Source organism: Neodiprion fabricii, chromosome 3, assembly GCF_021155785.1.
Source record: "Neodiprion fabricii isolate iyNeoFabr1 chromosome 3, iyNeoFabr1.1, whole genome shotgun sequence".
Lineage (NCBI taxonomy): Eukaryota > Metazoa > Arthropoda > Insecta > Hymenoptera > Diprionidae > Neodiprion > Neodiprion fabricii.
In genome coordinates this window covers 29,758,085-29,774,360 of record NC_060241.1, presented here as the reverse complement: position 1 = coordinate 29,774,360, position 16,276 = coordinate 29,758,085, and the positions used below count along the sequence as shown (strand labels likewise).

Below are 16,276 nucleotides of genomic sequence, written 5' to 3'. Positions count from 1 at the left end.
CGTCGAGAATGAAGGTGCTTTAATCAAGAGGAAGGAGAAAATTGGCGAGAAGATTGAAACAGCGAGAGTGACAATGAATTTTGTGAATTAAGGCGTGTGGAAAACTAATGAAAAAGAGTAATTCGTTTTTATTGATTAGCGGTGGTACGAAGTCCTTCAAGTTATACAATGTATCTGTACGTACGTTACTCTCCAACGTATATAAAAAGAATTCCACGAGGTAAATTACCACTTAACGCGTTCATTGAAACAACAATTCTCAACTAGTTTTACGCCTTTTTTGCACGGTGTAAAACGTGAGTAGCTATCATCAGTCGTGCTTGCGTGATGTAACGGATTGACGGAGATTTTGGATCTCGCAATAATGTGCTTCTTCTCATTGATCATTGGGATCGAGCTATTTTACCGCAAGCTCTATTTCCAAGTTTAAATAAAGGCTCTTATTGCTCATAGACCCTCGAACAAACCATTCTACGTTGTATGGTTGACGAAACAAGTAACCGCGATCATGAACTTATGACCGAGGAATGCTCACACATTTGTCACACATGGATATATAAGGGAAAATTAATCTCTGACCTGGCAACTGCTTCGCTGTAGACGAAACCAGCTGTGGCACGACGCACAACTTCGAAGCAAAGGTCCGATCCGTCCATGCTGTGGATTAAAACGGGTATAAATGATTATTCACCACCGGCAAGGAGAATAAAATCCGAGTATTGTGTTCAAGGAATGAACAGATACGAATTCTTATCGATACTCAAACGAAGTCAACTACTTCTTATATTAATGCATGGTATTTGATACGCACGATATGCTCTTAGTTGCATCAAATTTACTCACTGATTGCATATTGTCAGATTTATGTGACGTACCTACCTCTGTAATCTAGTTCGTTTGATTCATAAATTTACTGAAATCACGTCTATAATTACTAACTTCAAGATTTCTGCGTCTGCAAGAACGAACTATCGCTAGAGCCGTAGCTTTCACACCATCGTTCTGGCAATGCGAACAAAAGTTCTCTGAAACATCTTGCAATAGGATTTTATAAAAATAGTAGAAAACCGCAACTAGATTGTCAAATGACAAAAAAGAAAGTTCGATATAGCTCTGTTCGTGGAATGACTGTTGAAAAGTTACAGTTTGTCGACGTTCATTTTTGCTGATGTAGAAATCTCTCGAGGTTATCGACTTATTTTTCTTGCAACGCTGTAGGTTCAAAAACTGAATCAGTGAATTCGGTGATCTCCTTTTCCAAGCGAGTTTTCTCGTCAGGTATGTTCGCAAAATAGTTCGTTTGCCTATTCCAACGAAAAATTTTGACGGTAACAGACTTTACAATGAAAAGAACTGATCAAAAAACGTGTTAAAACATCTCGAGTTAGGTAAGCCTTTAAAGAGGACGTCACTTGAATTGTATCCCATGGACTGATTTCAAGTAAACTCATTATCATCTAAGGCCCACCGTACGATACATGTAAATTGTGTAAATGGGGCTGTGTCCGCAGAACATACTCACTATTCGAACACCATGTAAAGCATTCCTTCGGAACTGTAGGTCTCCAAGAGTTCCACGATGTGGGGATGTTTCAGCATGTGACATATCGTTGCCTCGCGTTTCAAGTCTGTAACATCCGTGCGACATAATATGCATTGGGCATACACTGTAGTTGGGCAAATTTTTGAAAGAGTATTTGGACAGATCGTAGAATCAGGATAGAGTAAGGATTTTAGAGATGTCCTGTGGCGGCTGTGTCATATTGCAACAGGAGCCTGGCACGAAGAAACTTTTCGAACGCTAACGAGTAAGCTGGAGCTTGACCCACATTACCCTTTCTGTGACTGTATCTTGTCGTGAGAGTAAATCCCCGGCGTGCAAAAGTTGAAGCTCGTGAAAAGAAGCGCGGTAATTAGCGGATGGTAATTACCGTGTATTGTTATCACGCCCGGGGGTTACTGAGAATGAACTAGGTAGTAAACTAAAATAACAATAACGACGCGTGTCTACACAGAGAGACAATGAGAAACAACGATATTTTAAATCAAGTTTTTCGAACGCGTTGATATCAATGTTCCGAAAAAAAACGTTCCAAAGCACGTATATTAAAATAGGCAATCGATCGATACGCAGAATATTTTATTCCAGACGTAAAGTTTTCTCGGTTGAATCGCAAGTTCTTTTTTAAACGTGTTTCGGTGTTGGTAAAATTTATACGCTTCTTCACTTTTGTAAAACGGGAATATACGCTGTGTACTTTCTTCAGGCAAAAATACATCTCAAGATATCACAAATCTGGCAATGCGCGTTCGAAGTGCAATTGTGGTACATCTCTTATGTACTATGACATGGATTCTTTCCGCTTAAAGTGATAACACCTGAAGCGTTATAGGTGAGATATTGATTACTGATTGATGTTGGTCGAAATGTTGTTTATCTAAGAACGTGAATTGAAAGATTACTTTGTGAGTGTAATTGAATGTAGGGTGTGTAGAAGTGTCTTCATAAATAGCAGGTTTTTGAGTTATAGAAGGGATCAAAATGTGAGATGTTCAAAGGTGGTCTGGGAGAAACAGGGGGTCACGCATAGCTGAGTAGGCACTTTTCAGACATATGCAAGTCCGAGGAGACGTGAAAGATAGAGGGACAAGCTGAGAAGTATGAGGTTACAGTTAAGAGATAAAAGTGGCAGTCCGAGACTTGGCCGGATATTACAATTGTATGATTTTTGGACCAAACGTAGGATGCGTGGGACCAGTTTCCTTCAAGTCGTGTTTAATACTACACCAACCGACGCATTATTTTCTTTTGTATTTTGTTTACCAATCCACAGAAATGTCTTTCCAATTTTCCCCAATGGCAGTGTAACAGCCCCCTTTTCTGTTTATGACATGATACTCGGAGGGGGGGATCAATCCAATGCTCAGTAAAAATTTACTCCCACGTTCAAGACGCCAGTGAATCATTGCCGCATAATCGGAGAACAGAGATGAAAAACTTGTAGCAAAATGGTTTAACCCTTAAAGTTAACAGAGTCAGTCAGTGGTTTCATTAATCATCGGAGGGCACATGACGGTCACGCAGATGTTAAAGGAAAAGAAGAATCTCGCGCTCAGTGACGACTGCCGAGTTAATAACCTTAATTCCTCTAATGGATTCCCGGGAGTATTTTCGGACAAGAAATCACCTCGGAAGACGCACAATGCAGCGAAGCCCATTATGCTTGCGCAACCAGGACTCAGGTGGGAGTCATATCCATCAGTGCTCCTAATGATGTATAACAGGTTAGTTGGGACGACACGAGATTGAGGGTTGACGGGTCGAATGAACAACGCAACAAGAACGCAGTTGCCTGGAAGCTACTCCAGCTGTGATACCTCGTTTTATTCAGTTAAGAGTTTTTATTGTTAATATTTAGGCAAACAGACCCCTGCCTACCTGGTCCGCCACTTACTGATCGTGTCTTTCAATGCAAAGAATTACGAACATTGAGCGCACGTTATTTCTGTCTGAGAAAAGCTCGTTAAACTCTTTCCACTTTTCGGAAAAAAATTATTTTCGCGAGAAGATTATAAGTGAGTATTCGTTTTCTTTTTTTTTTTTGCCCTTCAGGGTGATTTTGTTATGAAAAAATGCCTCGCAACATACGATATTCGATCTTCTCAGTAGAGACAACTATTATTACTTGGATTTAACAAACTTTTATCTCCTTATTTTTATAAATAGGGTTAGATAACTGTCACACACTTTTCAAATTTAATTGTTTCGGTTACATTATCTAATCGTCAGCTTCAAAAGCTATCTGATAATTCAGTGACAACGAGTCTGCATATATTAGATAAAGGCGCAATCGGTGTGAGGAAATTCAGAGAACCGTTTTCCATCGATAACTTGTGCATGACTAGGTTTCTAGTGTACAGCAAAATAGCCCGCACAAGCAGTCCCAGAAACGTTGATGAATAAATATTATAAGTTTCGCATGTACGTACCTATCCAAAATGGTACACAGACTCGGCTAGTGGGATGTAGTTGTAGCCTACTCTTGCAAGACTTGGATAAAAATACATTTTCAGGGATTTTTCAGACCGCGAAACCAATTGAATGTTTAACCATGCTCACGAATTCTGAAGTGGAGATAAAAGAACTCTTATCGACTTACGTAAATCTGTTCGTTTCACGTAAACGAAGTAGAAAGAAAACTGAAAAAATGAAAACTGCATTTCTGGCGAAATATTTTTCTTACTGGTACAAATTAAATTTTCCTTTTTAGAAGTGAATATTCCTTAGAGTTCTTAAACGTATGTCTAAGCTTCGAAACCGCGCAAGGGTGTCACCTTCTATTGAATTATGAATATTCAATATTGTAAGAGTGGATATCGCGGTATAGAATTTTGCTCTCACTGTTTTCGAGGTATGCAAAAGCGCAATGCCACACGCGGATCCCCACGCTGCTCGTAACTTTCCATCTACGTATACACACGTACATATTACATACATATACGTATGTGTATATGTATTTCTCCTGAAAGTATCCTCCTCCAAGAAAACTTGCCAATCCTAAACTTTGACACTCCTTTAGAGAGTTATATTTCACTATCGCTTAATTCACGTCTGTTGGAAAAATCTTTCGTACTTCAAGCTTTACAGTCTAGAAACATGAAAACATTTGTTGCCGATATTTCGAGTGGGTATTCATTCAAAATACAAACAGCATTGCAGAGAGCGGAGAATCGACTCGACAAGTCCTGCGTGCCGGTAAAAAATACGGGCGGAGTTGTGACATAAAAATGCAGCAACCTGCCTCCTAGACGTATATTCGTGACGAAAAAATAACAGATCGTGTTCCACGGCGATCCATGAACACAAAGTATAAATGGCGAAAGTGAGGAGAACACTTGGACGTAGATCGTTATAATTTTAGTACGAATACAACTCGATGGGATAATCATTACCGTCATTACCTGTGGCTTTTGCTGATAATTGGTTGGGTGAACAATTCAGCGATGATTAGATATGATCCGCTTGATGTACTTACCGGCTGTGCTGAGTCCAGGACTGGAAGTGAATTTCGCAACGTCGACGATTTTCACAGCAAATGTTTGACGAGTTTGACGGTGATTGCATTTTCGAACGACGCTGAAAGGCCCTCTGAAAATGGAAAAGAATGTTAGAATCAGGGATTTTCGTGCTATACATGTGTGTGTATATTTGAATTTGACGATGTTCGAGAAAGAGATTCGAGGATCACCTATTACAAAAAAGACATGTGCAGTCTGCCTTGCTTGCGTTATTTCCCTGTGAGCATGATCAGATAGAATGATAAGCATCCGCGACAAACACATTACCATATAATATTTATTACACATTATTTATTGATTTTAAAATACCACCTATAATCGATATTCCAGTCATGTATAACGAAATAAACCAGTGTGCTGAGATTATCCGAGATTTATCGCTCAACGAACCGTATAGTACATGTACATATATATTATTGTTCAGCCTATGCTTGACGTGACAGACAAACTGATCCTCTTGAATTTCAAACTCACAATTAGACGCGAATGATGCCAGAATTCATTCAATTTTTCGGTTCGATCCGTTGCGTCTCAAATCCGTTACGGTATATTTCTAGTCACGTTGGGTATCTAGAAAATATGTGGTTCCGAGAGATTGACTGGATTTATAAAAGTCAGATTCGCTGCATTCTGATTGAAGAAGAAATTTATTTTCGTACTTCAAATCATCAATATCATTTCCATTGTACTTAGTGCCTGAACGCAAATTAACGTTAACATTTTAGTCTTCAATGTCTAAGAAATTCGTCGTTACACTTTATTTTCTTGCGTTCAATGATTTTTTGCCCTAATCAAGGGCGTTATCTGGTTCTTTACAGCTACTAAACTTTGCGTCATTTGTTATTCATTGAATAATTACGTAATCTGCTATCAAATTCGAGTCAGGTGCCGAAGCCGTCAGAATGATTATATCGTGCAGTTATAAAATTCAAGGAAAATCCACGGTTAGCCCGCAGGAATGCAGATACGATGAAGGAAAAAAATAAAATCCCCGCACGTTGTTCCGCCGCGACGGAATAAAATAATCTCACAATCGGTCAGAAACTATACGATAAGATCAATTGAAAATTCTAAAATTCAGCTTTGAAACTGAAAGTATTCAAAGTGGATTCGTCTTCTCCCTCGACCATAACCTTGTACAGGTATAATTGTGAAAAGCCAACAGCTGGATTTGGCGACTTAGTTAAGGGCCGAAGGTGTCGGGTGGGATTCGCACCGAAACTAACCGTCCCACCGATGGCCTCGCCATTTCGAGTAAGTTACGAACTTTCATTTCGCTCACAATTTCCCGAGGTTGATCCCGCCGTATTTCACCCCAGCAGCAGGTCAATCAACCAGGTGACCTCTTCGGCAAAGCCTGGAGCTTCTGAAAGCCACGTTCCACCGAGATCATTTTGCGAGCTTTTTCTTTCAAGACGAGCCCGCAAGACGCTGCTCCTTACTCTGATAAGTTGAGCCTTCGAGTCACAGCAGTTATAGTTGTTGTCAGCCCTGTTATTGTACGTGAGCCCATCTGTTTATACCTATAGTAGCAGTTTATCCCCTTAGGTGCGCTCATCAAGTTCGGGAGACGTGGAGCGAATCGTAGATATTATAACCTGCTTCGCTTGGATGGAAGATTGTCCGACTTAGAATCGTGTATTCACTACTCATTGCTACTGTCAATTGGACGTCTTCGTTTGTACAGCCGTATGATTCAGTACTTTCATTTGGAAACAAATATCGACAACGCGAAGATGACGCATTAATAATGTATTTGAAACGTTCAAAAATCGCAGGCGTTTGCTGCCAAACATCAAAACTAAAATTGTTGCTGAGTCCAACTTCGAACTATAAATCTGAATCCTTAAGTAAAATGAATACTATAAGTATAAGATTATACATTGTATACTCGTTTTCACTTATTCGAATTTGGAAGGTATGAAATATACAAGTACGTCAACGACATACCTATGTGAACCTAGCACCCGACTTGAAAAAACAAATGTATTGACTAATTTCTGAATATTCGCATTTTGACCACGCACGATAAGCATGGAATGTGCAGCCCAATTAAAAAAATTGAACGTCTAATCCAGCGATAACGGAATTCCACCTTAGCGGTACTCCGAAAAATCTTAGCACGTACTAAAATAACAGAAGTCTTTCCCTAACTCGCAGCGATTGCGCGCAGAACATGACGAGTTTCACCGTCAGCATAACAAATTGTGATGTTCACTCTAATAGAAGGCGAACTGGTCGAGGTAAGCTTGGAGTTGCATGTAATTGAAGTTTGCAAGTGGAATTGACAGCGCATCCCCGCAAATAAATAACGCCCCCCGATTCGCAGCTTTGCGCATTCGGATGAAATATCGCCGGTGGCCACCCGCCAGCACCGAACAGTCGACAGACCCTTGTTGTCCGGCTCTCGGTGCCTATCGGTGGATTTCAATAGATTCTGCATGTTGTATTAATACCCCACGTAGGTAGCTGCGCGTTATAGACACGCATTGGTTTCAGACATTTCTGCACGAACAGGTACTACGCAGGAGAGTAATGCCTGTTTAAAATTTCGGCTCGGAGTTATGGTCCAACTATTTGGCTCCTGAAATCCACACTTGGCAAAATTTCACAACGCCAAGTTTCCAGCTATCTTAAGGCCAAGGCCGCGCCGGAAACGTTGTCCGATATGCAAGAAAAAATTTATACTTTTCCGGATTTTATAACCTGATTAAATTTTTAGTAACCATGCATCTATACCTAGTAGTGCACTAAAAGTAACACCGATATAGTATACCGTCACTGCTCATTCTCATCAGTCTGGATATTAGAAATACTACGTGATAGAATTACCTCATCGAATATGATTTCATGGTTACATGGATGATAAAACATTTTGCATTCAGCTAAAAAAGTGACTACAATTATTCTCAACTCCATTTGACTACTTGAAAGTGCTGGGATACAGAAGCTTTGCATTTTACGAAGCTATCTGCACATACTTCTCGTCAGGTGTAAGATTTATTTAGCCGAAGCCACCCTGATGGAACGCTCATTCGAAATATATACCGACCCTTCATCTTCTTCATCTAAACTGTGATCGGTAATACATGACTTATATTTCTGTACTATCGATTTTGCTGGTGTAGCTATTCTATGAGGAAAGTTAAGCCCTTGGAATTCAATAGCTACGCGAATGGATGTCTAGCATCGACCGATACTTGGCTTCGGTAAATCTTTGCTTTGTGTCAACGTGTACTTGAGTTACGGCGCGAAAGAGACAAGGAATGGAAGAATTTCCGGCAGCCTGATTAGTTAACATCTGCTTCTTACTGATCCACTCTATAAAAATTGTTTAACGCTGAAACTGGCCGCCTGAGAATCAAGTCGCCAAGAGTAACGCATAGTAATGACTACACGTAGTCAAATGTCGTTTCATACTAACTGTGAGCAAAGTGAAACGTATTCACATATTCTAAAAATGACCGATGGTGTATCTGCATGTAGATCACTGACTATGCCACAATTTAAACATACGATATATCTTCCTGGGAGCAAGTATCGCAGTCTTGTTGAATTATAAAGGACTCGGGATGGCAGGGAAAGAAAATAGCATCCACTTCCATCGACTTCTCATCGGGTGTCCCGGGCGGAACGTTGAAACTGTAGAATATAAAATAGCTGTACTCAAAGAGCTGGAGATGGAAGATAAATATCAATAAGGGTTAAGCGCTCGCGCAGTGTAATACGTTTCTTACAATTCGTAGAGTCTGCCATTTGAACCGATGAAAACGAGACACTCGTTTCGAGTGAGCGCGTTTGAACCGCGGACTTTTATTTCATTGTCAGATAAATAAATCAGTCCGACTACTTGCGAAACTCTTGACTAACAATAAATTCACAGTTCGTTAATGACGGTGACGCAGAGAGATTTGAGCAGCGATTCGTTTTCAACTTTTCGCCCATTCGCGTTTTACACGTTTTTTACGAACGCCGCATTCGCTGATACTCGAAAATTCTCAATGAAACGGAAAGGTGGACTCTTTCCCTGGACCATGAATGATAATGCAATGTAATATGATGACATATGAAAATGTTACTGACATATTTTCATTCACGAGTGATGTGGGAGTAGATCATGAAATAGGTGAACATTTCTATCGGTTTTACATGAATAACGCAATAAAAACAGAATTTTAATTTAGTATTGTTAATGAAAGAGAAAAAGTAATTGCACTGATGTAATAATTCCTATCCTGTTTCTATCACAATCACTTGTATTGTTGCATATAGTCGGAATAACGAATTCTCCAAAAAATCTCCATATTAACATTAACAACGTCAAAAATATTCACACGATAAGTTTGTCCGCGGTGGATGAGTTTCGTGTCAGTTAAATCTCAATTATGAGGACTCGATATTTTTCGGCTGTATCTTTTGAGAATAAATTGTCTGATCGTTTTACGACTGATCGCCATTGCATTTTCTTAAAAAGATACGTCGATGGGGCGCATGAAACCATTAATTGCTTCATTTTTGCAATATTGTTTGAAATTTTGGCAATAACCAAAAGCGATAGTACGCAGTTCTACAGGGTCATAAAATACTTTATTTCGATAGACTATCGCATTAGATACGGTACAGTTCCTGAGAGGCGTTGATTACTAAGAACAAATACGCGAAACACGTCGAGGATACATTTCCGTAATGCAGTGCCTCCAGCAACGAGATAGTAAAAGAAACGACACACAGTACGTCGTACCTCCTTTCTAATTTAAAAATGTTGTTCCTGCTTTCTGTTCTACGTCATTTGCGAAAACTGCTTGAGGCAAGGCTGCATAATTTTCCTGGCGTAAAGTTTGTCGGACGTTGCCATAATTGTACGTCTCATGTATACATATATATATATATATAAAAGAGAAAGAAAATTCATTCCAGTGAAATCGATTCGTATTATCAAGTTATTTTCCACAGGGGCTTATTTAGTTAATTAGATGAATTTTTCTTTCGCAAGTATCGCATTTCTTGAAATTCTTTTTATTACGGGGAAGATTAAATAAAGTTTCTGCACTTGATGCGGATTCTTTGCACAACTCAAATTTTAAAACTAATCCTGAGGGTGTTTTCCCCAAAGCCTAACGTATACCCAAGAAGATACCAATGGCCTCTCTGAAGTCTATTGCGAAATTAACCCTCACAATTGTCACAGGCATTTTGGCTTATTCATTTTATAAACGTAAACGACATATCCAGCACTCGAATTAATCAAGTTGGAAGACAGACCGGTATACCAATAGGTTTATTTATAAAGAACCATCGATCTATGGTCCAGTATTATACCCGATTTTCGCTCATTTTAACAGAACAAATGATTGAAATTGAAATTAGGTTTTCATTCTTGCATAACGTGATTTTTGGTAACAAGATATTTCATTGAAAAATAGACATGATGGATGATATTAACGGCATCGAGCACAACTGGACCCCGCACACTCGTGAGTACTCAACTTTCTGGTTATTTAGGTTACGCCTACGTTGAATCTACATGTATTAGCATGTCGAGGGTGGATTCCCGTCAAAGTTTTCCCACGTCTAAGTTACGCTTAAGTTACCTTACTTGATGTGATAACAAGTCGTAAAAACCATTCGTGGTACGCATCACTTATTATTTTTATCATCAGTTGCCTGTAGGATATTGGAAGGAGCGTTATCCCGTAGGGAACAAACGATTCACGCTTTACTGGCACTTCTGCCAGACCAACGATTGCACTTTATGCCAAGTATATTGGCGATTTACGTGATACTCTTTGTGAATTAATTTCCATTCTAATGCGTTGTCGCCGCGGCGTTTTCGATTCATCGAATAACAGATTAGTACCATGGCGCGAGTGTTATACATAGACAGGCACTACATGGTATGGTCCCGTGTAACCTGCCCCGTGCAAAGTATGTGCGGTATAAGCAGACACGTCAAGTTGCATGACAGGCGAAGTATGTGTTTCGAGTAGAGCATGATGTTGGTCGAGGGGATTTGCAGCAACGATAAATGATAAAGAAATGAAAAACGCCTGCGGCGTATGCAAACTGACCTGAATGAGAGTTTTGCAAGAAATATCAACATGAGCTACTGGATGGCGTGTCCTTATTATTGTTCAATTACATGCACACGGTGGTAGGTCAAACTGGGGTGTAATATTACCACTACAGGTGAAATATTTCTCGAATTATGCCACAAGACTTTCATATTTTAAGACAAATTACGTGCATTTGCGTTGCCATCAGTTATAAGCACGTGATGCATGCCATTAGACGTTTGCTGCGATTTGATTATTCCCGAATGGATGTTTTGTTGTTCACCTCTACGGGGCAATGGCTCAAAGCGAAAGGTTGGTGTACAGTATTTGGCGAAATTTCAAACTCGACTAGAAAGTTCAATGGTATTTTACATCAGATTTGATACCGAGTATCAGTAGATTTGTTCATCACGGATTTGATAGAATTTTTCACACATTACGAGGACAGATTATCCAGAATCGCAATACGATTTAAATTTCAAGGATCCTTGCCCCCTCTTAAACCTCCGTCACTTCAGATTATTCAATTGTGAATCAGCAACCTTCATATTTCAACCTTCACATTACAATTGAACTTTCTTAATTTGTAATTGATTCGAAAAAAACGCGTCAATTGCAATTTTAATTTGTGATTGATTAGAAAAAGGATGTCAATTACTTTTTTAATTTGTAATTGATTCGAAAAAATATGTCAATCACAGTTGTAATTTGTAATCAATTTTTTTTTCAGATATAAAATACATTTGTTATTAATTTTTGTCACTTACCAACACAACTGTAGTTTGTAATTTGTAATTAATTAATCACAAATTTGCTCAACACTGCTTAATTGCACGAAATTTTGCGATCCCGTCACGTCTTCAACATGTAATAGATTATTGGTAGTAAGATATTATAGAACAAGGTAAGAAAATGGACGTAAAATTGTTTTGGGATGTTTTTACGAGAGCTTTATAAGTGACATATAATATACGGTGGGTAATAAAATACGTTGTTATAACCGAGATTAATGTCCTGTGAAAATAAATGTCTACGAGAAGAGGAAAAAGGGGATGATACCTGATGAGACTTCCAAGTTTCAAAGATTTTCTACACGGCTGGAAACATCGTATATTGTACATAATATGTATATGTGTGGTTTTAAGATCGGCTAAAAAACCACCGACCAGCAAAAACGGTGCTATTTTCATCCTCAAAAAAACTCTTTCAGTCGAAGCGTTCCAAGTACAACATCCTGTCTTCGATTATTGGTCTACCACGAAAATATATGCATACCTGTTATATCGTATTCTGAACGGGTGCGATTCATCACGTTTGGCGGTGAGAAAAGGCTTTATAAATATTTAAACGAGCACTGTGGCTGAGTGAATTCTATCTCTCTCCAAAAAGAAAAAAAATCCTCCCAAGACGAATGTATGTACGTGCAGACAAAAGAATTTATGCCAGGAGTGACAAAATCAGACTGCTTCGCATGTTTATAATATTAGACATCGCGAAACGATAAATCAAACTTCCAACGCATATGCAGGGGTGAACACACGAACATGCCATACACCTACATCTCTGCCTCTGCGTACTTCGTCGGTTAAGTTCAGGGGCAAGACAAATCGACAAATCAAAGTCCTTTACATGACGCTTATTGTCTTAGTTACACGGTGATTGGACACGATCCAAGCAGCCTATTGCGTGTACGCAGGTCATGCAATTCCTGAACCTCTAATCCGTTAGTCGGACATTTATTCACAGGCAAAATGTACAAGGTACTACGAGTGAATGATGTAGGGCGCTCAGCCCTTCCATTTCTCACCCTCCCTAGCGTACTTAAAATTCTTTCATCTTTCTATTTCCTCACTCTGCTTCGCTTCCGGAAATACCGGACGAGGCAACGTGGAAGCAACGAACGACGCAAAGTCGTGGCCAACTTTTTGCCTCTTTCAAAAACCGAAATATAAAAACTGCAATATTTCTCAATGGTGCCGTTGTCCTCTAACTTGGCACAGTACTATGGTCAGCTCGATTGCGGTGGTGGTCGTCACTAATGCCGCAGGACTAGCCCACGGAATTTGGATGTGGGGGGAATCTTTGTAATTCTTACAAGCAGTTGGGTTGTTTACTACCCGGTTAATTCTCACACCGCGTGATTCCGGCGGAGTCTTCAAATGCTTCCATTACCCAGAGAGTTTTCGAGATAAATTAATTAGTCGCGGCTATTCAAGACAGTCGACGAAATAAGGTTCCTCTGTGTATTTTCATTTGCAGAGTGAACCTCAGTGTGCCTTTAGATACGGGCGTATTACACAGGTATATTCGGTTTTGGACGACGATCAATTTCCGGATTGGAACACAGTGTAGTTGCGACCAGCAGTCAAAAATAGTAATTGTAACATACGTATGACAGGCATATGGATATATGTATATTTAGGGTACACAACGGCACCTATAATTATGTACATACACGCAAAGTCGAATGAATATATTCATTTAGGCGAGCAGCCCAACGGGGGCAATACAATTAAGCGACTTTAATGTATCAGACACATAGCTCGTAGATTAGGGTGTCCACGGGAACACCTGGTAAAATGGTTGACTCAATTTTCCACGTGAGTCATAATTGTCTGAGAGCCCCTCCCTGCCGCAATTTGTAAAGAGCAGACGGTCAATTTTTACTTGATGTCGTTTATTTGTGACTGAAAAGATGCAGTAACGAATGAAAACGTGTTAAAACATGAAATAAATTCATAGAATAGTTTATATTTATAATTTCCGAGACGAAAAAAATGGAATTGAACAACTAAACCGCAAAAGTGTAGGACAGCCCTGAGTGGGAGGAATAAAGTAAGCCGAGCAATATATTAAAATGATCAAATATATAATTGTAGGTACCCAGTTATACCGAAGGTTAAAGATCAAATTGGTTGACTTATCATTAGACTCTGAACCGCATTACCGATCGATGGAACGAACCGTTCTAAGGAGAACAAAAAAAAATAGAGCAAGTATAAAGAAACGTTCGTCGATTGCGTCTAACTGGATCTGCATATCTAACGTGTGTTCGCTCAATCTTTAGCTGACACCTTTATCTGGTATAATATTGCTCGCACCTTGGGGTCATTGAAGACTCCGATCGAAAATTGATTGCTGTAATGAAGCAACTTAATATTTGAACTCTATTTTTTTTTGAGTATTCACCTAAGTATCTTTTACAAGATAAAAAAGATCCCAAGAATAATTTTAAATTTTACAATCGACCCCAAGGTACCAGCAATGTTAGACCAGATAAATGTGCCAGCTAAAGATTACAAACCTTTATGTCACAAATGACCGCAATGTACCAGCTAAAGGTTAGTTTTAATTGACGAACAGAAAATTGACTCGAACCATTCAAGTATTCATGTAATTCACATGCAATGGTCGTACAGTTTCAACGCACACGACGAGTATTCTCTGTCATTAAATCATATAATGCTTAAAAGATTTGTGAAGTAATACAGATACTACTGCGTAGTGCACAAATTTCTTTCGATAATAACACCCTTATACTTGCTCGTGAACGTAGTTCTGCCGAGCCCACTCTCTGAATTTGAATCAGTGAAAATTCGCTGATTCCCAATTATAAGTATACCACTGGAAAATATCAGTACATATGCACCGACGATTCAGTGAGTTTTTACTGATACTTCATAGGGTGAAGTTAGTAACGTTACTGTAATGATGCATGTTCAAGAAAAATCGCTTATCCCCATTTTTAAGAATGCCCGAGATTTAGTAAACTATTACAAACAAAATATACTTTAATTTTGAATAGCCAACTCCTTGAAAGTCATTTCTAAATTGCCCGATAATGTCGACTTGTTAGCCTAAGGTTTTGTTACGTCACCAATTTCAGCCCGATAATGTGTCATTGACTTCCAGTGTATGCACAATAATTTTCTCCAGTGGTATACTTATAACTAATTCATATTCAGAGAGTGCATCCACAGCGCCACAGCTCAATTTAGTTTGGGAGATTAAGAATTGTTCACATGATTGTTTGAATAAGAATCCAATGTAGACCAACAAAGACCCAGAGTAAGCTCGACTCGACGGTCGTAACATAAATTCAACTGTCAACTCACGTCAAGGACTGTTTGTTAACTTTTTCGTGGCGCATTTTAACGCTGTGACGTTCAGGTAAGAAGAGTAAAAGTTCCGCCACAGTTTACTTTCCTGGCAATCGTTGGTGTATACCATTTTGTTTGTCCGTCACGTGTTGCCTGATACTCGTCTAAAACATTATGCTTGGGCTTTAATCTGTAAAAAACTTTATGGTTAAACTTTGACTCGGAAACGGTAAAACCCGAGGACTGGCATATGTGGTAATACAAAAGTTTTTCATATTCGTTTCCCCTTTCCTACTCGGTGGATATATTTCGGGACAAAATAATCGATATCAAACACATTCCCGTCTCCCGACCTGATACATACATGCAAGCATATGGGTCCGTGTATGTATAATAATATACCTATGTACGTGAATAAAGGTACGTACGTACATACCTGTGGACTAGGTATGCCTATATGCATGAAATAATCTGCGTATGCTAATTTTCAAAGAATGAAATAGAAGTTGAAGATAATACGCTAGATCGAAACCCTGACGTGCGCTTAAATAGTTCCGGACAAATTTCACCTGTGTAACATGCAAAGGAGACGATCAGTGAACCTGGAATTTATAGTACCAAGTTTAAAACGAGCAAATTCCAACTGCTCGTTAAAATGTCGTTGGAAAATAGAAGACTGAGGTTATCGTTTCCACTTTGAAGTTGACGGCGATAGAGAGAAAATAAACTAGTCTTGATAACGGATAATTGAATTTGGCGGGCTGAAGTAAACACAAGATGGCCAACTACACCTGATATATGTCAGGCTATCCACACATACTCCCATAATAAGCATTCCGAAGAGTAGGTAAACACCCGTGTGTGCGTCGTCGACACGTATACCTGGAAATGTGAGATCACGCTGACGAAACGCCCGTCAATCAGGTTAGGTTCAAGTGTGACAAAATTATAAACAATGATAATAGAAGTGTGCCTATTCGAAATTTCGGTATCGCATTCGAATACCGACCGAAATTCGTTCAGCGAGTAAAGAGTGTAGTAAAC

General features: G+C 39.2%; 1 protein-coding gene across 14 annotated transcripts in view; it reads right to left on the bottom strand.

Moving 5' to 3' along the window:
* The window catches only part of LOC124177323 (peripheral plasma membrane protein CASK), a 142,025-nt gene that overhangs the window by 125,042 nt on the left and 707 nt on the right, over positions 1-16,276 (bottom strand). For all 14 annotated transcript variants that reach the window (XM_046559570.1, XM_046559576.1, XM_046559574.1 and 11 more), the window contains exons 2-4: positions 5,037-5,149; positions 1,523-1,628; positions 580-657 (exon numbers count right to left, since the gene is read on the bottom strand). In XM_046559570.1, coding sequence (XP_046415526.1) covers positions 580-657; positions 1,523-1,628; positions 5,037-5,149 — 297 coding nt within the window. The remainder of the gene's footprint in view (positions 1-579; positions 658-1,522; positions 1,629-5,036; positions 5,150-16,276) is intronic.